The 22,560-nt window shown below is 44.6% G+C and overlaps 1 protein-coding gene and 5 non-coding genes across 6 annotated transcripts in view; all 6 read right to left on the reverse strand.

Annotated features, from left to right (window-relative positions):
• The window catches only part of arid4a (AT-rich interactive domain 4A), a 28,426-nt gene extending 6,854 nt beyond the window's left edge, over positions 1–21,572 (reverse strand). The window contains exons 1-20 of the mRNA XM_076300601.1: positions 20,921–21,572; positions 19,821–19,870; positions 18,831–18,941; positions 17,754–17,819; positions 15,825–15,915; positions 15,336–15,415; positions 15,110–15,204; positions 13,933–14,056; positions 13,469–13,548; positions 13,197–13,273; positions 12,270–12,427; positions 9,640–9,712; positions 9,295–9,389; positions 8,109–8,206; positions 6,987–7,230; positions 4,814–5,244; positions 3,419–3,592; positions 2,471–2,555; positions 1,354–1,540; positions 474–536 (exon numbers count right to left, since the gene is read on the reverse strand). Of these exons, the coding sequence (XP_076156716.1) occupies positions 474–536; positions 1,354–1,540; positions 2,471–2,555; positions 3,419–3,592; positions 4,814–5,244; positions 6,987–7,230; positions 8,109–8,206; positions 9,295–9,389; positions 9,640–9,712; positions 12,270–12,427; positions 13,197–13,273; positions 13,469–13,548; positions 13,933–14,056; positions 15,110–15,204; positions 15,336–15,415; positions 15,825–15,915; positions 17,754–17,819; positions 18,831–18,941; positions 19,821–19,826 (2,338 nt within the window). The 5' untranslated portion in view covers positions 19,827–19,870; positions 20,921–21,572. The remainder of the gene's footprint in view (positions 1–473; positions 537–1,353; positions 1,541–2,470; positions 2,556–3,418; positions 3,593–4,813; positions 5,245–6,986; positions 7,231–8,108; positions 8,207–9,294; positions 9,390–9,639; positions 9,713–12,269; positions 12,428–13,196; positions 13,274–13,468; positions 13,549–13,932; positions 14,057–15,109; positions 15,205–15,335; positions 15,416–15,824; positions 15,916–17,753; positions 17,820–18,830; positions 18,942–19,820; positions 19,871–20,920) is intronic.
• Positions 2,241–2,324, reverse strand: LOC143139968 (small nucleolar RNA SNORD53/SNORD92). The gene has a single exon (XR_012990492.1). It is a non-coding gene; the product is annotated as a small nucleolar RNA SNORD53/SNORD92 (small nucleolar RNA).
• Positions 4,003–4,085, reverse strand: LOC143139966 (small nucleolar RNA SNORD53/SNORD92). Its single transcript, XR_012990490.1, has one exon. It is a non-coding gene; the product is annotated as a small nucleolar RNA SNORD53/SNORD92 (small nucleolar RNA).
• Positions 5,769–5,851, reverse strand: LOC143139969 (small nucleolar RNA SNORD53/SNORD92). The gene has a single exon (XR_012990493.1). It is a non-coding gene; the product is annotated as a small nucleolar RNA SNORD53/SNORD92 (small nucleolar RNA).
• Positions 7,463–7,545, reverse strand: LOC143139965 (small nucleolar RNA SNORD53/SNORD92). The gene has a single exon (XR_012990489.1). It is a non-coding gene; the product is annotated as a small nucleolar RNA SNORD53/SNORD92 (small nucleolar RNA).
• On the reverse strand, positions 9,949–10,030 carry LOC143139967 (small nucleolar RNA SNORD53/SNORD92). Its single transcript, XR_012990491.1, has one exon. It is a non-coding gene; the product is annotated as a small nucleolar RNA SNORD53/SNORD92 (small nucleolar RNA).
• Positions 21,573–22,560: the final 988 nt, after the last annotated feature.

Raw genomic sequence — 22,560 nt, forward strand, 5'->3', positions numbered from 1 at the left:
ACACTGTCCACTGGCCTATGTGGTGCACCCCTCTGGTTTATACATCCAGTGTTTATGTTAGCTATCGATAACTGTGTCTGGATGTGTTGCTATCAGAGCAAGACATTAGAGATGGCGCATGACATGCAGTGATGCCTCGTACAAAAAATAATTAAAAAAATTAATTAAAAAAATTAATTAAAAAAATGGCACCGAAATGAGGCACCGAAATCCACGTTGTTATTCGATGCAGTTACTACCGTTTGCGTCGGCACCGGTGCCATATTAGAACCGTGTTTCCGTGCCCAACCCTAGTTATGGACCTCAATAAATTACTATTAATACCCAACCCAGCAACTATGCAGGTGCGCAATTTATAGCACGACATGTTCTGCTGATCCTTCCTATCCAGCGGCACGTTGTCGTTATGTGACACAATGTTCTAACCTGACACGTCAGAGTGGCGAGACGGAGACCGGAGAGGCACTACATACCGTTAGATCCTCGGTCTGAGTCATACATCCCTGAAGTCCTCCTAGTGCGTCTCCGGGGAGTTCCTGTGCGGAGACAGATTACATTAACGCCACAGCCCATCCAACCTCTCAGTTCACCGCACAATACAGAAGAGGCAGCAGCCCAAGCGTTTTCAAAGGAGCATGCACAGCAGGAGAGTTCAGACAAACACTATTGACGTTAGCTGCCACGTATTTGCTTTATCATGTGCTTGCTTCATGCATGATTCTAACTTTACCAAGTTTGCCAGCATTTGTTACTTTCATAATAATAATAATGCATTTGCACAACATGTACGTGAACACAGAGACAAGAAAACCCTTTTGTTAAAAACTTCCCCACTGAATAGCTTGTGCATACTGTTCTATAAAATGTATCATTTTAGATTTAAGGCTACAGCAGAGCAGACAGCAAAGGTTGTACTGTTACATAAACCATCTGAAAGAGGAAGTCTACACAGCCACAACACCATCACAAGCCATCTCGTTATTGCAGGGCATCTCCGCAACTCAGGCATTGGTACACAAAAGAGTCTTCTCCACAGTAGAGGACACAGAAGAGGAGAAGTTCCCAAAAAGACTAATTGTAAGCAGGATGCCTTAATACAACTTATGTATTGTTTTTCGTGCTCTAGATTCCATTAGACAAGCCATCCCAGCAAGACAGGTAGGTAATTAAGTAAGTAAGAAAACAAACAAACAAACAAATGTTGTTCAAAGGTGGGACCTTACTAAAAACATCAGCTATAGAATGATAAAATTGTTGAACAAACAAACAAACAAACAAACAAACAAACAAACAAACAAACAAACAAAAGGCCCAGGATTGACCATGACCTCGGAGTCAGCGCGGTGACCTTACCGTCTCCATTGGGCAGAGCTGAGGGTTCGGACTGGTGGGAGCTCTTGCTGCCTGAGCGGCTCTCATTGCTGGGGGTCTTGGAGGCGCTGCGCGAGGCACTGGGAGGAGTGGACCTGAGCGGGGGCCGGCCCCTCTTCGGCCCCATCTTGGCCTGCTTGTCCTCCTCCTTTTCTCCATCCTCTTTATTCTGCTCCAGGACACAAGGCACAGGGTCAAAGGTCACGGGCAGGGCAGACTCAGCAGAACAGGAGTATTTACAGCAAGACTGGGACAACTTGAGTTACAGACAACAGAATGCCAAGACCGCCAAATGACATGAAAAGAATATCTAGTTCATAGGAAGAGTGGGACAGGTTGATCTAAGTCAGACATCATGAAGGTAGAAATAACATCTCTAACGGTAACAAGCTTCTGTTTGGGTGACATTTGGGCTTAATTTCACAGGTTTGTTCCAACTGCAGCTCATCAACACTACTTCAGCTACTTAATCAGTAGTATCTGTATCTGACTTTTATATGTACAGTTATTCAGGTAGCACATCTCTAAAGGTGATATATGGGGTAACTTTTTGAGCAATGTTGCAGAGCAATCACGTAACCATGTGCTGACTGGACGATCATGGACATTTGCCTACTAATGATCAAAGCTCTGCATTAAAAAAGTTGATCATCAATGGGAACATGCCAGAACACAAACACTCAAGAACACTGTCCAACAACATAGCTCAAAGAGTTGCCTTGTGCATCATCAGCTTAAGAGCAGGGAATGACACCCTTAATGTATGTCTTCCATTTCATCATGGTCTGGGAAAGCCATCAAGTGTCTTGCTATAACCGTTAGCCATGATGGGAAAGAGCTCAACTCGTGTGCTTAATGGCCCCATCAGACAGATCAGACAGCCAAGAGAAGTGTGACATCAGGTGACATCAGTGGAGAAAAGCGAAACCGTTCTCTGGCATCATCATGTTCTGCTGGGCTTGCTTTAACCTCAGAGTCTTACTCAAGTTTCTAATGAGGACTGAACGGACAAGTCGGACAGGGATCTCTCGGTATACTGTAGGTTTACAGCAGATGGCGTGTCGGGGCGGGTGGGAGTTGACGAACAACGGGGACCCACCTTGACTTTCTTTTTCTGTTTCCTTTTTGTTCCTCCTTTGTCAACAGGCCAGATTATCCTGTCTGCCTTCACCCACTCGTCATAGCTGGCACACACACACACACACACACACACACACACACACACACACACACACACACACACAGACACACACACACACAGAGAGAGAGGGAGGAGACTTTAGCAGCTTGTCACTTCTGAGGATTTACACATCCTCTAAAAGTATTGGCCTGTCATGCAGAACTCTAGCAAATTCTTGTAGCTGTCCATTTCATTAAGCCCCATCGGTCATGTGGACGTCGCCATGGTGACATGCCTGTGAAGCCACGTCAATCACGGACACCCATTTACATGAACTAATTAAATCTATTGTTTCTCCATAGTAACACATACGCTAAGCAGATTTAAAAAAACAAAAAAACAAATCTCTTTTGTAATTCTTTATTCAGTAAAAACACTGATTTGTTTTATTACTTCTATAACGTTAAAGATGCAGTGCACCGCTAAGAAATGTTTACGTCATGCATACATGTAGACGTGTAGCTTAATCTGAATCATGTGAGAAGCAACGTCGCAAGTCAATAAAGTTTAGATCTCTGGCTCGGGGCATAATCAGATAGTCAGAGAAACGCAAGTCTGTTTCAGAGGCAGGAGTAAAAACCTATCTATGAGGATCAACGCAAGTTTCCTTCTGAACACAGCATCCTTTAAGACCTTTTGTATGGCTAGGTTTCCATTACTTAAAACTACTAAACTGAATGGATGAAAATGTGCACTGCATTAGTACATCTCCTGTGTTTCTGCACCTCACATCATCATCAATAATAATGCTGCAATGTACAATAACCTAACCTTTCCTAACCTTCACTAGCATGTCTTCCAATCCACACTGGAGGATAATCTAATCAGGTCAATCTGCCAATATGTGAAAACTGTGTCCCAACTCACCGGACGTTCCAGCCGTAGTAGTGCACCAGGTAAAGCACCTCCCCGTCATCCGTCTCTGTGTTTTTGATGTTGGCCTCGTAGATCTTCTGGGTTTTGCCCCGCCCGTACTTCACTCGCACCTTTGTCCCGGTAACCGAGTGCTCGGAGTCTTCGTCACCATCTTCATTCTCACCCCTACGACAGACAGACAGAAAGGAACAGTCAAATACACTCAAGTAACCCTTTCCTAAGGAGCAGTTCACATGACTTTTGAATAATCTTTACGTGTATCCTAGAACAAGGAGCAACTAACGCTGCTGTCCCTAATGGGTATGACCAAACAAAAAGGTAAATTAAAAAAACGAATACCTTCAAAAAGGCATAAATTGTACACAACACATACTGAGGATTCCAATACCAACACCATAGACAGATGGCACAGTCTTTCGCTAATAGCCATACATCAAGGATCCCCATAACAACGGCATGTGTACATCGGGAAGACACAGCCTTTCGAAATACGGACAACTATCGTCACAACGGTGGGGCAAACATTTGAAAGAACCCGGCTTTCTAACTCCTGCGTCGAGGAGTTCAGTCTGGGGTGAATCAGATAGCCAAGAGAATCGTGGCATCACAAGACAATCAGCTCATAAAGCGAAACCATTCTCAGGTGTCATCACACTCAGCCCCTGCGTGTGCCTCAGTGTGTGCACGTTCCTCTCACGACAACCAGACGACATCCTTACTGAGACCGCATGCATCCAAAGCACTCTAGATGTTAATTATGAGACTGCCTGCAGCTTTTGATTGATGGCAAGAGGAATAGCAGTCTTCCACTGCACATGGTGCAGAAACAATGTCTGAATTGTGCCTGGGCTTTAAAAATAGACATCGTATTTATAATGAGCAAAGTAAAACTTGCTGTGCTGCACTGTCAACAATGCAAGTTTGCTTACAAACGCAGTTCACAGCCATAAATGAGAAAGAAACACTGTCTCAGCCACAACAACAAAAACAAGTCTGTGGGCATCACAAGTCTGTGGGCATCGCATTCTACAGAAAAATGCACATAATTTTTCACAGTGCTCGTGGGTCAGAATTTTTAAAAGAGTGTAATGCTTTGCTGAAAATTACCTTCTAGACAATTCTTTCATCCTTGTCTGCAGCACCACCCAAGGGAATGCTTTGACAGTTATGAACCTTTAAGCATGACACAATAGCAAGTAGGATTTATTCACTTGGATCCTTGCCGTAGATGTCGCAGATGCACAATGTATGACACTGCCATGAAAGGGACACAACTGACTCTTGTGGCCTGACCGATGCCATCATTCCACTCCACACTCCCAGGGCCAAGTATGTAGAAATATAGGCCCCTAGAACTTACACACGTTAATCATAATAAATACATACCGTTCCTGGGTCCTGGACCTCTCTCCGTCGTCTTCTTCCTCATCCTCATCATCCTCTTGCTCCTCGTCCTCCGACTCCTTGTCCGACTCCTCGAAGCGGCGGCTGCGTCTCTTGCTGGGGGGCTCGGGCCGGCCGTCTCCCTCCTGCTCCCTCTGCTGCTGCGGCTGCTGCTCCTCCTGCTGCTGCTCCCCTTCCTCCTCCTCCTCCTCCTCCTCCTCCTCGCTGGCCTCCCCTGCGGCACGGGCCTCCCTCTCCCTCTCGCGCTCCCTCTCGCGCTCCCTCTCGCGCTCCCTCTCGCGTTCGCGCTCCTCTTTCCGCTGCTGCCGCTGCAGCTGCTCCTCTCTCTGCTGCTGCTGGTGCAGCTGGCGCTCCTGGCGCGTGGGCTCCTTGGTCTCCACCTTCACCGGAGTCAACGTGCACCGCCGCCGACCCTGAGAGAGAGAGAGAGAGAGAGAGAGAGACAGACAGATGGACGGAGAGACAGAGAATGAGTGAGGACAAAATAAGTGCAGAAACAATGAATTGAACCATTTTAGTTTAGACCATTTTGCCTCAAGAGTAGGCCCACTGTGTCTTCTAGACGACATGTTCTATTTTTGGGCTCTCCTTTTATCCACAACTACAAAGAAGCTACTCTGTCACAGGGAGGGGCAAAAAAGATGTCTTCATAGAGTGCATCTGAACAGCTTGGTTGCTTCATTACATGTTGACAAATGCTTTTCCTGGAAAGGTGCAGATATTAAGCTGCAGGGGCATAAAAACTATTCTCAGCTAACATGCAAACTGACTAGTCACAAGGGTAAATTGGCGTGAAGTCCTCGCCATGCATCAACAGACACATTCACTGACATCACAGAGAGTATATGCAGCTGATGACTACATGAACCATGGAACACTTAAGTACAGACTTCAAGTGTCTGGACAAAAAGGTAGTTCCTTGTCATGGCACTGGGGACAAATCAGACAGCCAAGAGAATTGTGGCATCTCAAAGACATCAGCCCAGAAAGTGAATCCATTCTTAAGCATCATCATGTTTTGGTCTAGCCTGGGAACACCCAGACCTTCACAGTTGTACAATTGAGAGTGGGTCTGGAAAAGGTTCATTAACTTCCAGCAGGGGCTTATCTAGTAGTGAAATTAAACTTAAATTGGTACATTAAACTCTTACCAATGTTTCAAAAGGGTAGAAATGTTGTAAACGAAGGTTTTAAATGCAGTTGTTTACTCAGTTCCAAAGAAATACACGTCCATGCCGGATTAGCGATTGTTTTTGCGTGCCTGTGTTTTAGGGACATTGGAAATAGGTTTAACCTGCAGAGCAAATCCCAAATTTGCCAAAAGTTTGTATGGGTATTCCCAGGTTAGTTTTGGTCCCTATTTGACAAAAAAGATAAAAAGCCAAAGTTCTGAACAACTTTGTTATACAAAGACAAAAACAACTATACAAAGTATAAACAACTACAAGTGCTGACCAAAGCAGCTATGGCAACAGAACCCCAACACATTTCAGCTTGAAGTTACTGTGTATATATTTGTGTTTCCCCATAACCCTATCTACTCTGACTTCCGACAGCTTGGTTTGTTATTTTCACAAGATACTAAGATAAGCTGGGCCTATCTCTATGTTGCAACATAACCTCATGTTATTGTAACAGAAGTACGGCAGTCTTTTCAGGTAGGGGATTCAGAGTGGGGCTTACCGAGCAATTACTAAACCACTCCAGACAGCAATATTTACACAATACTACACACCCTCGGCAGTATAATCCTTCAACACAAACACTCGTATGCTTAAGTAGACATGAAAGGTACAAAGACCAACTGAATGAATGAACAAACACTTTCCACCAGACAAACTCATATTGCATTCATTAGGAAGTCTTTGAAAACATAATGGGCTGTTGGTGGGGCCAAGGCTGCGTTTTCTGGACCTACAGCGTTTGAAATGCAAACCACCAAGTTTCTTCAGTCAGATGCAATCACACAGAACTCGCCATACTCTTAGCAGGGCCTGACACAAAGATTTGTGCTGCCTTAATTAAGGTTCTATAGCTACAAAGAGACTTTATTTCTGCTTAAACCAAAAATAAACCAAAGTGAAAATGTGCAAAATAAATTAGCAAATAAATACTTAGATAAATAAAAATCTTCTGATAACTCTAGTCGCCCTACCCTCGGTGAGGAGACTCCTTTGTGGGCTTTTTCGCTCTCTGCCTCAGAGTCGTCCTCGTCGGCAGCTGGTTTGTCTTCAGTGGCGGCAGCGGCCGTCTCGGACTCCTGACAAGTGTCGGCGGGCTCCTGCTTCACGGGATTCTGCTGCTCACTGGGCGCCACAGCAGGACGTGGGTCATTATGGTGCACAGTGCGGAAGGTGATGCCAGCAGACCGACAGTACTCCTCAAAGCCATACAGGTACCTGGCAAAGCACACACACACACACACAAAAATAAGTCGGGAGGGTTAGAGATGACATTGAAAGAATACAGAGACAGTATAGTATTGTTTTGCTTTCAGAAGGGGTTTTAGTTCTGTACTGTAATATTTAATTCTTTATTGGACATGTAAATGTTTTGGAAGGGAGGCTCAATTGAAGTCAGAACGGAACGACATTTTAAGCTATTTTACAGTTAAAATTATTCAAAGGGGGTTGAATCAGATAGCCAAGAGAATCGTGACATCACAAGACATCAGCCCAGAAAAGCGAAACCATTCTCCGGCATCATCACGTTCACCACATCAGCTGTGTTTACTAGCAACTCAGCTGCTTGCACCCCGTTGTGCTGGCGCAGACTTCCCCGCTAAGCAAACCGTCCGCTACAGGTATGCTTCCTGCAGTCGACCACAGACACAGCTGTTCCAGCCTGGGCGTGCTTAACCCTATCCACACGTGGTGCTGCGCGCTGTGAACAGGCTGGCTCTGCAATAGCAGCAGGCTGTGAGACCAAGGCCTCATCAGAACAGCTCATCCCAACAACAACACGCTGCAAGGCCATGCTGTCGTCTTTGGAGGTTTGTTTGTTTACTTACTTGTTTGTGCACACTGACAAATGGTTTAGTGCCTTCAACACAATCAAAGAATAATATGGTGATGCAATCTAAAGTCCCCGAGTTTACAGGGGTCTTCTTCACCACTGCAATATATTGCTTGTGAGTTTGGGGTTTGGTTGTTAAGATTCAAATCACCCTAAATAGCCCAAAGCAGATGTCAACACATTGCAATTGCTGTGGGACTGTGCCTGAGGCAGGCAGCATGGAGTGACGCATGCATGCAAGCAAACAAACACACAGACTTACTTTCTGTAGGCGGTCTTGACATTGTAGGAGGCAGCCGAATTGAGGACTGGAATCCCCAGGTCCATGTAGATCTGTTTCCACACGGAGCCACTTTCAATCTGCACCAAAACACAAACCAGGGGTTTTGCATAAGGACCTCTGGCATCTGGCTTCAATACAACACAACACGCCATGACACACTACAACAACTCCAGCCATTACACAATTTCAGCCAGGACTCAAAACAGAAACTTCTGCTGTGAGGTAATTACAACCTTGGCAGTAAATTGTCTAGTGACACCAAGTGTGTTATGGGGAAGTAACACAACACTGCGTGGGAATAGACATGTCAAGGCCATGGCTTTTGAGAGAGTTTAACTTCTAGCATGACAGCAAGCGAAACAGGAACTACTACTACTGTGTCTAATCTGTTGAACTGTTCCCAGCATGGGATACAGTTGGCAGTGCAGAGGTGTGCTTAAGCTGTGCCTTAGGCATCCATCATGTTTTTACTGTCTCATAGCACAATATCACCACCTGGCCAATAGACATATTCTACCCTGCAAACGGTAGATTAATGAAATCATTAATGTTAAGAAAAGGTATGTTTTCCCTTTTTAGTATCTATTTATTGGCTATGCTTATGTCTCTGGGGACAGCTAACCTGTAAAAGACAGCTACGAATTTAATATAAAATATCTTTGTAGGCCTAACTGAAAGGCAAAAAACACTGCGGAAGAATTTAGTCACAATAAAAGAACTTCCTTTTTTGGGGGGTGTTAGTCACACACACACACACACACACACACACACACGTGTGGGCTGCTCTGACAGGCACAGCTGATCAGAGAGCTGGAGAGGTCCGACGTCAGACGGCGTCAAGTGAAGTAAAGCGAAAGCGCTCTTTACCCTCACCCCCCCCCAGCCTCCTGCTGTCACCCAGCTAACAACAGAAACACTGAGAACACAGCACTCGTCTCCGCTGCATGAGGCTAACGCTTACCATCATCTCTTGTGGTTATGATGGACAAAGTGGGAAGAAAGAAAATAGAAGGGGGGGGGGTTCCTACCAGAGAAAAGAGGAGCTACTAGAGTTTTTTTTTTCAAAAAGAAAAGCAGACACACAGAAAAGCAGGCAGAGACAGAGAAAGAGAGGAACTAACAAAAGAAGAAAGACCGTAAAAAAAAAAAAAAAAAAAAAACTCACATTGTCACAGCCCCCATGCTGATGCACCAGCCTGAAGAGCTTGAAGAGGTTGAGATCCTTGTAGCCCAGCACGGGAGGCTTGTTTATGGGAGTTCCTGAGGGGGGGGGGTGGGGGGGGGAGAAGAAAGGGCAAAGAGATCAATACACAATCATGGGGCTTTTCAAAGAGCCGGTACAAATCTGTGGTAAGGGAGGAATCCAGCTACGTGGACCCAAACAAACATGTAGACCTTTTAAGGACAACTGCCGCTTTGTTATGGAGGTTAAAACCCTTGGTTCGGTGACAGGCTCCTGCTTCTTGTAATCATTTTTAGAGCAGTTTTGTGAGTGTTTCGAGTGACCCACCTCTGTCTTCCATAAATTTGTAAAGCTGCTGTAGGAAGTGGTCCCTCTCCTCCGGGTCTGGTTCATCGTCAGGCTACACAAACACAGACACATACAAAACAGGGTTATAGGATATCAAGTCATCAAGGATATCACAAACAAGGTATCAAGACATCAAGAGCAATAGGATGTGGACAAGACCAAGTGTGCACTTTCTGTTCCAAATGTTTAAAAACAGATGGACTCTTGAGTCTACATCAGTATTGGCTCAATGTCAAGAAGACAGATGCTCTTAATCCGCACTACGATCATATCAACAGTTATCTGGGGCTAATCAGATAGCCAAGAGAATTGTGTCATCAACGTAAATCAGCACACAAAGCGAAACCATTCTCAGGCATCATCATTTTGAGCTCCCTGTTTGGAAAACAACTGCTGGACACTTCTACATGCTTCCCTGTATCTTCACTCTCAAAATAAAATGAGCTTGCTTGCAGACTCGCCCCGTAGGCAGTGCCACTCACGACAAGCTATTTCTCATTGGCCACTCTACTCTCAGAATGGGCTTGAAAACGATTTGTGCTTCCTTTTCACGTCCATATGTTGATCCATTTTGTTCATGTCCTTTATCTTGAAGTGAAAAGTGCAAAAAAAAAAAAAAAAAAACACAGACAGAAGCCTCCGTTGGTATCCGTTTTGAGGCATAACGCCTTCACATGGTGCACACTCTACAACTAGAATTCCTGCTGCTGTCCCTGATAGCTGGGCGAAGATGGTGAGGAACGTAGCGGGACAGTTGACTAAACACTGGTCAACCTGCCTCCCTCCAGCTCAGCAAATGGGGCCAGTAGCTCCCAAATCACTTAGAGCACAAATGGCCAGTTTATGAGTGCAGTCTTGCTGTCATCACTGTATCAGTTTGAGTCTGCTGTTGGAAAGCTTGTGGGGAGGGGGGCGGGGTGAGCTCTAGGTCCTTCTCAAATGCTAATGCTTCCATACTAATCCCTGCATATCCATCAGGGGCACACCAAGAGGACAAAAACAGAAACCCCCTCGTCTTAGGTGTCATTTTTAAATACAAGCGCAGGTTTTGCCTGTATGCGCCTGGTAAAGACAATGACATGCTATGTTAGCATAACAGACAAGAAGGAAGATGCAATAATAAAAAAAAGTTTTTAAAACCAAAACTGTTTTGTCAGCATAGTTAGTAATCAAAGGAAGATAGATGCAAAACACTGGATATAAATACAACAATTCACAAATGAGGCCACACAGAGTATTTCCCAGTGATTTATAATTGCACTATATACTCTGCCTCACACAGGCTGCTGAGCTCCTCAAGCGTGAGGGCTTCTCTTGACTAAAGCTCCAGTGCTCAGATCGCCGTCTCTCTTTGAGGCTTTGGGAGTCGAGCCTCCTGGTGAAGCAGACCCAAGTCCCTCCACCATCCCGCCAGACTCCTCCATGCTCATCTAGACAGCCAAAGCACTTGGCGCCTATGCCCATGAGCCAGATAGTCACGCTCAGGTGGGAGTTACTAATGCTCTTCTGTCTTTCTCTCTGTGTGTGTGTGTGTGTACATGAGGGAGAGAGAGACGTAGGAAAGAGCGAGACTGGGCCAGCCCCTGGGCCAAGCTGGCCAGCCTTCCACTGGCCACCAGCCAATCCCTGCTGCCTCCTGCCCCTCCTCCTCCCAGCCCATGATAGGAAGTCACCATCGCCATGACGACCCAGTCAGAAAAACCCAAACAAATGACCATTTGTCCCAGTCGGCCCGAGAGCAGAAAGAATGGGGCATTGTTTGGTGCAGCGAGACGGGAGGGGGGTTCCCCACATGCTGTTTGGCCATTCAGGAGACTCAATCAAGGTGCTTTGGCCAGTGGTCATGAAGCGCGGAGCGCAGAGAGCAGAGAGCAGAGAGCAGAGAGCAGAGAGAGAGAGAGAGAGAGAGAGAGAGAGAGAGAGAGAGAGAGAGAGAGAGAGAGAGAGAGAGAGAGAGAGAGAGAGAGAGAGAGAGAGAGAGAGAGAGAGAGAGGAAAGATGGGGGGGGGGGGGGTGTAAAGAGAGGGCAGGAATGCCTGTGGCCCTTCTTATCGCCTCTCGGTGGCCCGAGGCAGTATTTACATTCCTGGCTGGGGTTGATTGTGGGCTGGCTGGGGGCTCTCTCGCTGACTGGGGCAGGGATTCCCATGCCTTCACATGGCTGTGGGGTGGGGGTGGTTGAGTGTGTGAACTAAAAGCGCTCTCAGACTGGACGACTGCCTCAGCTTCTGCTACTTAGAAAACAACTCCAGAATGCAAAAAAATACAATAGTTTTGGTGACTTGAAATACACACAAACTGCCAAGTGCCAAAAGAAGACAAAGTTGAAGGACAGACACTGCATAAAATTTTATATCCCATTTGCTCAAAATGGTTCTCTGGTGGCTAACATCTCTACTTCAAACAATTATGTGGTTAACGACTCCATTCCTTAAAGCAGTTTCACTCAAACTCCCTCAGTTCCTTTCCATGCTTACCCTCCATCTACTGACCATTGCGAGAAAAACCCTGCGAGAAGAACCCTCAAACATGTCAGCAGGGGTAACAACGTCCCACTGGAATAGGTGGTTATATAGCGCGATCAAAAAAAAAAATCCCCACAGCCTCACCTGGTCAGCCTCGGCCTCCTTGTCTTCTTCCTCGCTCTCTTTGCCTCGGTCCTCCTCTTCCTCGTCGCTGCTGGACGACTCCAGGATCTCGCTCATGTCCATCTTCCAGCTCTCCGGCACCTCCTTGGTCTTCAGGAAGTGCATGGCGCCCTCAAGCCCTGTGACAAGACGCGCATGGTCAGAAACTCCCATCCAATTTGCGTCCCACAACTAACAGTCCAAACACGAACAGTCAGAATACAAATCTGAGTTCATTATGACACTATAGCACTTTTTATACGAGACCACAATATGAGAGCTTGAGAGACCATAATGTAATAGTCACAATAATATTTATGATCCAGAAATAGCATTTGGAACGCCTCTCACAGCTAGAGTGCGGACCTGAGAGTTGAACAATAGGCTTGTAATGACACAGCACTTAGACTTTTCTGCAGAGCAAGAAGTGCTGATGAAGAAATGATTTTTCGCATCTGATGAGTAAGGTCAGAATTATACTGTAACACCAGATCAGCAACTCCTGGACACAATTCTTGGCATCACAGCCTCACACAGTTATGCATAATTAACCCATTTACTCCTAAAATGCCTGCTAAAAACGCCTATAGAATCCTATGGCATTCTAGACTAAATAACCTTATTTCCTAAGGGTTTTCTGAAAACATACTGAAAATTGTCAACGTCTACCAAAATGTAATATCTAAGCCTCTGTAGCACCTAGAAACATGAAATAAAAAGCATGCTGCGCTATGCAGCATCAGGTTGGAGAAGCAATGCTGCACTACGCAGCATCAGGCGGGAGATAGAATGTTGCGTCGTGCAGCATCCAGCACGAATGGGTTAAGGCATCACAGTGTCATCCATCTTCAAGTACTTCCAGAGTAATTAGTATTTTTAGACTTTCAGCAGCAGGCCAACCAAGCTTACCTTTCTTGGAAGAGTACTCCGACTTCGATATGCTGTCTATGTTCAGCTGATGGATGTCTTTTCTTGCCACGGTGTGACTAAAACATGAAGAGAGAGGGAGAGAAGCCACAAAATAAAGTTTAGAGGATGATCACAGTCAAAATGCACTGGTATACATCACATGCTGAGCTGAAACATACACTGGAACTGTTCCACACGGTCAACAAATTTCACTAACTGTAACAGAATTGTTGTTATAAAATTATAAACAGATGGAATTCTAAAGTACTTACAATTTGGAATCAGCAAAAGATCTCACTAAACATTGGTCCTTTTTGACAGTCAGGTCGTCATTGCAGCTGGGAGATATAACCTAGAGGTGGAGGCAGAGGAAAAGGTCACTTACAACACTCATCCAAACAACCTTTCACCAACACTCATCAAAACAAAACCAAGGACATCTCTACTTCTTTGTAGAACACGATATGTTACATTTGAATGTATTATGCATGTGGTGGCAGTTCACAGGGGCATGAAGTAGGTTAAAAGTATAAAACAAAACAACAAAATATAATTTTAAGAAGTTCCAGCCAGAAAACTTGCATTTCAATACAAATGAAGCAATAACACAGCCAAACGCACACTAGAAACAAATCATTAAATGTGCAGAAAAAGAAAGTCAATTAATTTTACAAAGTAGCTTTACATCAGCTACAAATGTGCTGGGTAAAACAGTTAAAAAGAAGAGGCCACTCACCAGCGCCAGGTAGGAGGAGTTGCCGCTCTGCACACTGGCCACCTTCCCCAGCAGCTCATCGCTGAGCCGCCGCCGGTCATCCTCCTCATCCTCGCTCGACGAAGACTCCTTCTCCTCATCCGCACTGTGCAAAGCAAGTGGAGAGCAAAGGTCAGCTGGCAGGCCTTAGGGTGAATGAAGAGAATGGATGCTAGTCTGAGGCAAGGTGCCAATTTCTAAATTCAGGAAACTGTCTAATGCCATGAACACTGACGTACAGGTTTCGTACATATATGTTGGTGCGGGTAAAGATGCACAACCACTTACAGAATGACAGCACCAGCAATGCTATACATAACACCTTGTCCTAACGGCATACCAGCATCCGACTGTCAAGTATAATTAAATGGTCTCTGTCCACACTGAAGCCATAAAATGTGCCGTTCGATTGAGTCATATTTCTTATTCAAAATAGCAGAACATCGCGAGCATCAGAAAGAAAATATAAAACGGGTTGTCAGACAAAAGTTCTACTCAAAAAAAGTTGCGTCGCATCACGCTGCACAGCACTGTCACATCGCATACAGTTGGGAAGTTCCGATTGAGAACAAAGTAATCAAACTGATTTTGTCACCAACGCTTGCTCGCTTGCATTGCATGCAGTTAGGACACTATGTGGGATAAAAGGACACATTAGAGTGTTTCCTGTGGTAAGTTGGCACACAGCCAATTGAAGGGTGCAAAACTATGGCACTTGTGAGGCAAACAGAATGTCTGAGAAACCAGACAGACAATCACCTCAGGGGACAAAGCAAAGACCGCAATGCCTTCAGGAGAAAAGCCAATTTTAAAAAAGCTTTTTAAAACAAAATCATAAACAACTGGTCAGAAGACAGATCTGCAGCATACAAACTCAAGTAAACGTGCTGGAGCATGCATAGCTGTCAAAGTCCCACTGTGTTGTTCACAAAGCACATGCCCACTTCTGAAACTTCTCAACACTGACAACTTTCTCATACTCTTAGAGAACATGCTCCCAATAGAGGAAATGAAACCGCATTCTGGGATTCTGTGTTTGCTGGCAAACAGCAGAAGAGATATTCTGGGCACAGAAGAGTCTTCTTCACTAGCAGTTGAACATGCTTTTTTTCCCCCTTTCCAACATTTAAAAGACGGAAACCGAGGTGTTGACACTCACACAGCCTGGGAGGTCCTGCGGCCGCGGTTTGTCTTCTTCCCAATGACGGGAGTGCCAAAGTGCTCCGGATTGGTGAGGGGCAGTTGGTCCAAAGTCTACATGAGAGAGCAGAGGGAGGTTAATTAATGTTGGATGGATGAAAACACAACCGGGACTTAATGAATGCACACACAGCGGTATAGGCCGGTAGGTGAGCAGGTAGGCAGGTAGGTAGATGGGCACAAACCTCGCTTTCAGCAAAATGTCTCTCGCCTTTCAGGCACAGCGACGTCCTTCTCAGTGTTTTCTCGTCCCCGTCATCAAACACTGAAAAATACAATACAAAATAATAAGACTTTTCATGCACTCATTCTGGGCAGGTACTGAAATATTTGAGCATTTTTCAAAAATGTCATGTGGAGACGGCAGCTTTGGCTCCAAAATGGTTCCGGTCAATCGCTTGTCCCTTCAACCAAAGAATTCCTTCCTTGAGAAGTGTACATCATTTAGCAATCATGGCCCAAGACCGCGAGTGGCGCATGGCGCCAGCAGTTCTGCTCAATTATTTAACACTGCTGGTTTGGGTTCTTATCCGGCTGTGCGGAGGCGCAGCCTTTTGTCCCAAGGTTCTGTTAGCACTAGCAACGCCACCAAGCTACACACACACACACACAAACACTTCTGTCCGAGCAGGGCCGCTGTGACAGCCAGAGGTCCAGGGAGGGCCAGCACTTACCCACGGTGTACCAGCTGGCGTCTGTGAGTTTGTTGATGACGGCCTCGCTCAGGACTCCCTCTGGGCTCTTCACCTCAACTGTGGAGCCCACCTGCAGAGGAAGAGGACGAGTAGGAGGAAGAAGAAGAAGAAACGCAAAGTCACAACACATGGCATACAACAAAGAAAGATCACAGCAGCAGGGATAAGCAAGGGGATTTTCAACTTGTTAATAAACAAGCATGCATGCATGGGTACATGCAGCAAATGTTAACACATCAAATGGTCTTCCGCTCTCTTTGTGCCATACCCACAGATCCACATTGGGTGTGCACAGACATAGAACATAGACTCAAATACATAACTTTTTGGCCTAACAGCAAATGTGGCTGGTAGATGACAAAAAAGACCAGTCAGACATTTTTACCAGGTTTAGGGTGCAGATGTTCCAACAGGCTAATACTCAGAGCACACACACATTAAGCTCTGATAATATGTATTTGTAGAGCATTTTTTCAGGAGCTGCTATTTCATTCACTCTCAATTTATCATCACATTACTAAAAATGTTAGGACTCGCTCAGTATATTCAGTTGTGTAGCTTGTTACATTCTGAGTGTTTACGTCACCCTGCTCATATTGTGCAGATATGGCAAGCTGTGTTTGACAGACTGAAGTAAGTATATAGTATATATACTCTTTTGATCCCGTGAGGGAAATTTGGTCTCTGCATTTAACCCAATCCGTGAATTAGTGAAACACACTCAGCACACAGTGAACACACAGTGAGGTGAAGCACACACTAATCCCGGCGCAGTGAGCTGCCTGCAACAACAGCGGCACTTGGGGAGCAGTGAGGGGTTCGGTGCCTTGCTCAAGGGCACTTCAGCCGTGGCCCACTGGTCGGGGCTTGAACCGGCAACCCTCCGGTTACAAGTCCAGAGTGCTAACCAGTGGGCCACGGCTGCCCAAGTATTTTCACTGATGAACAGCAACTGCATTTCACAATAACATAGACACTTAATATGATCTGTTTTAAGTCCAGTTTGTGCCCCTATCCATGTAGATCACTTGTGTTATAGTCATGTTATACATATGTGGGTGCAAACAGCTTGCTTACATGCTCAACCTGAGATAGACATAAGTACAGTCACTTCTCAAATCAAGCAGCAACACAGTTTGGTGCATAGAACAAGGCCAGATCAAGCTGAGTCTGCACCTGCCTAAGATGGTAGCAGGTTTGGAAATCAAGCCTGAACCACCATAACCCACTTAATAAGGCTCTCCTGTGCCTACGTTCTGACTAAACTGTTTAAATTGTAAGATGCATGCTTTTAAAATTCAAGGAATACACACATTTGGCTGAGTCTTACACATAAAACCAAGTACCAAATCAGTTTCATTAACTGGATATAAATATGGAAATAAAAAAAACATTCAGTAGTTATGCAGCACGGGAGCTCCTAAATCCAAAACTGCTTTAATAAAAATATAAATAAATCATTTTTAAAATATGTTCCGTCCCTTGCAATTTGCCCTAATTTGCTCCCTAATTTGTGGCAAAAGCAGCAACCAATCTCAAAAATTCTGTCTAAAAGTCCCATGCTCTGACTGGCATCAGCAACACTATCTGCGCCTCCGACTCAAATCATAATCACAGAGTGGGGGAATTACCATAACCAAACAATCATTTAACTAGGTCTCTCTCTCTCTCTCTCTCTCGTATGACACACAAACTCTTCAATACGTCCTCAGGCATCTAACAGGCACAAACTCATGTGACTCAACCCATGGGGCACAGACTCCCAGCCTCATGTTCCTATGCACAAACAATGCATTTCCAAATCCATTCCTACATTTCCCAGGAATCTCAGGATGAAACCAATTAACCCTTTCAAGAAGTGGGAAGAGTGACCTGGAAGTGCTTGTCAGAGAAGATGGACAAACTTACCCTCAGAGGCCCTTTGACCTGGTCATCCTGGACAACCTGTGAAGTGCTGTCTCCTTTGAGCAGCACCTAGGGAGACAAAGAGGAGAGAGGAGAGAAAGAGAGAAGTAGTGGAGGGGGGAGACGGAGAAAGTACAGAGGTTCAGCGAAGGTGAAGTACTCTAGTTATGTAACAAACACACACACACACACACACATACACGCGCTGCAGATCATGATCTGCCACCAAGAGGCTTCTGGGTAAGCGCCTCGCTCACAGGACAGCACATGGTGGCCCGAGAGCATAGTCCCGCTCGGCGTGGAAAGATTTAACAGTGCCGGCTCAGACTTCCGCCACGCATGGAGGAGGTAGAACAGAGTGGTCCTCCTCTTCCCAGAGTCCCGAGCCCCAGGTTATGCATGACGCAACAAGCGAACTGATGTGAGAAAGGACAATGAGTCCTGCAATAAATATGCTTTTAACACCCTTTACCAGAGGCCAAAGCCATATTCCTAGTGATATGGGGCATGCAACTTAAACTGCCTGATATGATTATTCAAATGGCTATCATCAAAAAGTACACTTTTTCAGTTTGGTGTCAAATTGCTAGATACGTGATGCCAAATTTGACAGATATGTATACTTTGAAGCAGTGTCAAAGAGTAGAGGAACTATGGCTCAGAGCCAAAAACAAGGATGACTCTTCTGCAGAGCAAGCTGGTGCATGAGTCACCTCAGACATGTTAGTAAAATCTGCATGACATGTTCAGGAGCCCAGACATTCATGAATGAACAAGTGCTCCTGTTTAGGAAATCACTGAGAGGAAACAGACACTTTCACTGAAGTATCCTTACGGTTTTGGACTTGGAGCTTGTCACTCAAAGCATACCGTCTGTGCTAATTACATCATAGTTTGTGTGTAGTGAAATTGTGACTTAATTCTCTTTGAACCACAGTTCCATGACAAACTAGTACATATTGTATTATTTCAAGTGTACAAACAGCTGGACAGACAACATGAGAAGAGACACTAATGGGGAAAATGATCAAATCTATTACTCAAAACAACCGTTAGCCTATAAAGTGAAGGCACGCTTACCTTAACTTTGACCATCCGTTTGACGGTCTTAATTTTAGCCTCACAGAAGGCACCGCGGTACTTTGCGCTAACATCAGTTCCCACAGTCAGGTAGGCAGGCTCATCCGCTGCCTAAAAGGAGAAATCAGGGAAATGACAGCAAATCAATTGTCTTTCTTTGCCACTCAGTGCTAAGTTACTGTCGACGATGGACATAGCATTGTGGTTGAGTGGCAGTCTTTGGAGAGCTGTTGGCTGAACCCGAGAAACTGAGAAAGAACAGTGGGCTTTCCAAGTCTGCTGTGGTTTGAAACAAGTGGCATGAGAAAATGCTTGTTTAGACATATTTCATGGGTGATTGGGTGTGGATCAAACGCAATCTCATCCTACTGAGGACACAATAACAAAGAGCCCATTACATTAATACTTTTGGCACAGCCCTTGTCTATGTTTAAGCTATTATGGTACTGCATTTTCAAAGAAGAATTTGTTCTGTACCATTTATGCTCCTACACTGGGCAGTTGTCTTGAGCAAATCTGACAAGTGGCAGAAAAACATGTGCAGACCCTACTTACTGACAATACAAGCCCATGTCACAAAAACCTGGGCTGTCCTTTCAAATCTAACTACTTGACCAGACTTGAAGGTTCTTAATGTTTCTTCAATATAATCTAGATAACAGAAATGTATAGCATTTGTGGGCATATCAAATGGATACCAGAGTGGCGTCACATAAGTAACATGGCTCTGATTAATTTGCACGTTCCATGGCTACATTTTCGCTCAACTGCCTTCAACTAACTGAAGTGCAAGACAGTGTGACCTTTCTGACATCACTACTATGAAACAAAAACTAACACAAATCAATTGCATTTACTACTGTGGAAGTTAAGAAACAATCACACGTGTGTTGTTCCTAAATAAGTACCTCAACAGCAGTCCATCTGACTACAGCCAGAGAGGCGTCGCCGACACTAATGTTTTCAACTGAAAGGTTTCTGTTGACTTACCTTCATTGTAATGGCTATTTGAGGGAGTCCAGCTCGATGGATGTTGATAGCTGAAAGACATAACACAAAAACAGAGGTTGTGGTTGAGCGCAAATATGTGATACTCCCGTGCTGTCCTAAAAAACATCGTTTTGAAAGATAATGTGCTAACAAGCTAGCTAAATGGCTAGCTACTTCTAACGCATTCTTTTCGAGCTCGATGCAGCCCCCCTCCCTTCACACTGGCAAAAATGTGAAGCAAGCACACACCAAGGTAACTGTCTTTTCAAAACATCTGACGAAATGCATTCGCGTCTTTGTTGGCGTACAAAATGCTCAAGACAACAGAAAACTGGTGTATGAGGTATAATCCGGAGGCTGTATAGGGACAAACAGAATAGTGCGTGTTCCTTCCCGCTTTACTCCCAATCTGACTATGTCACGTCGCCATCATAGCTCACCGTGCTGCACCATGTCAGAAGCTTGCATTACTATCTTCTAGCAAAGTACAGTGAGATTGGTTGGGAAGGAATGGCACACATTTCCATGACCCAATGTGTGTCAGAATCAATATTTAACAATAACGGTAAACCAAAACACCCTTCCAAAAAATCACCGAGAGCGATTAATTCTACAACTCACGGGCTAAATATAGCTAGCCTGCTAACTAACCTTGCTAAACTGTTCCTCGTTATGGCGATTTAAACCGTCTCGCTAGCAAGAAAGCTAGCTTGCTAGTCAGATACTTAGCAGAGCAAGTAGTTCCGGAAGAATATTCAATACTGTCTACCCAAACAAGGTCAAACTGATACTTTAACCTATAACCAACAAGGACTAGGATCGAAAACATTCATTATTTATTTCATAAACCAATCTTCTCAGTTCCACAAAGGGCGCATAACGTTAGCCATCTAGCTACATGTCTTCACTGCGAAAACAAGCCGACTGGTCACTGCCATTCAATTCCTCGTCAGCTAGGTAAGTACTCTCGCCCGAAACTACAAGAAAACGCGTCAAACATCGTTGAATAACATCCGTTAATGCTACTTACGAGTGTTAATAGATTGAGTTTAGGAAAAGTTTGTAGTTTCAATAAATGAAATGTATACAACTTCACTTACATGCTCCGATGTGACTGCTCACCACTTGCCAGGGTTGCAAAGCAATAAACGAAATAACAAGCTGTTGAGCCAAGGTTGTGTTTCTCGAAACCCTATTGGTTGGAACGGCAGCAGTGGATGCGCTTAGCACATTATGATTGGTTCATATAGCCTTCGAATTCTATAGGACATACATCATTTCCAGGTATGGTTGGTGGATATGAAAGCGGCGCTACAAATCTATTTTTTTCATTGGTTATGTCTTTTTTGGCTTCCATACAATTAGAATCATTCAGCATAGAAATGCGATTGGATGTACCCTTCAGCCCCTAGGCTATCCTTTATAGTTATTGGTTAGATCTACTTTAAGACGTCCCACATACTTTGCCCATTGGTTCCATTGTGTTACAGAAACGGAACAGAATTCATTTCAGAAAGGAAAAATAGCCCCGTTTTCATTTTGCGCATGTCTACTCCTAGTCACCATACGCCATTTTGTTCTAATTGCATTTATTTTCCATTTCGAACGCGGGCTTGAAGACAGCACAGTACGACGATCTGTAAGTTGGCGTTCGTAGTTGCATAATTTACAATTGTACGAAGATAGTCAAACCATTAAAAACCACTCAGTGTACTCGTTTTTGATCTAATTTCAGCGAACCATTTAAATATTGTAATGTAGAAGAGGTCAATTGAAGGCTATGAGTAGAGGCGATTGCAATGGCGTCCTTTTTATTTCTTTGGGACGTCAGAAACCCCTCGATCAGCTTGGCGATTACGTAACCGGAAGACCATCAGAAAGAGGGAAGTAAACGAGATGGTGGTGGACAGTGAGGGTAAATAGCCTAAAACTCTGGACTAAAGCAGAACTTCATCTTAACGGTTATGACGGCTATGTATAAAGATTTTCAAAAGACTAACTTCAAATGTTACTGGACATTTTACTGTAAATAACCAATATTGCAACACACACAAATGTTATATGCTAGAGGGAGCCATGCTTGTGTAGAGCAAGGGCCCTGTCACTATCTTTTCACGTCGCTGGGTTGATCACCAGCGTGCACTAGAATGCACAAGAGTTCACTAGAATGACGACAACAAAACTATCTAAAATATGGTGATCCATTTCTTATCTTATTCATGAGTTTTGCTGAAACATAAAAAGTCCCTTTATCATGCTTGATGTTTTCCCATTTGACTGCCAAATGATGTCCAGGCAAGCCTACTGTATCTGAACCATGGTGTTTGTCCACACCCACATGAGAAGAATTAGCAGTGCTTTGATATTTAACATGCCACAGAGTAAGACTGATGTGCATTATGTCTACATTGACAGCGGTCTGTGTATTCTTTAACCTAACAAAAGGTCAACCGGTCTGCATTATACATGTAACATGGCCTAGAACGCTGTCTGCTGCATCTGGTAGGGCTTGTAGTAGTACTTGTTTTGCTGAGTAATGAACCCAGCATAATGGGAGCCTCCTGACTCCAACCCCCACGGTGTGCCACACATGCCTGCTCACATGTTCTTGCAGCAGCTGATTGCCACTTGTCCATTTATGTTTATGGACATGTCATGTCTTAAGCTTTGAACACAGCCCAGTTCTTAAAGAGTTGCCTTGTTGGAGAATGTAGCCATTATCCAGCAGGTCTGTGGAGGG

This window comes from Alosa pseudoharengus, unplaced genomic scaffold, assembly GCF_046254945.1.
Source record: "Alosa pseudoharengus isolate Yale_2024_CS ecotype anadromous, Long Island Sound unplaced genomic scaffold, YU_APseudo_1.1 YU_APseudo_1.1_scf_22, whole genome shotgun sequence".
NCBI lineage: Eukaryota > Metazoa > Chordata > Actinopteri > Clupeiformes > Clupeidae > Alosa > Alosa pseudoharengus.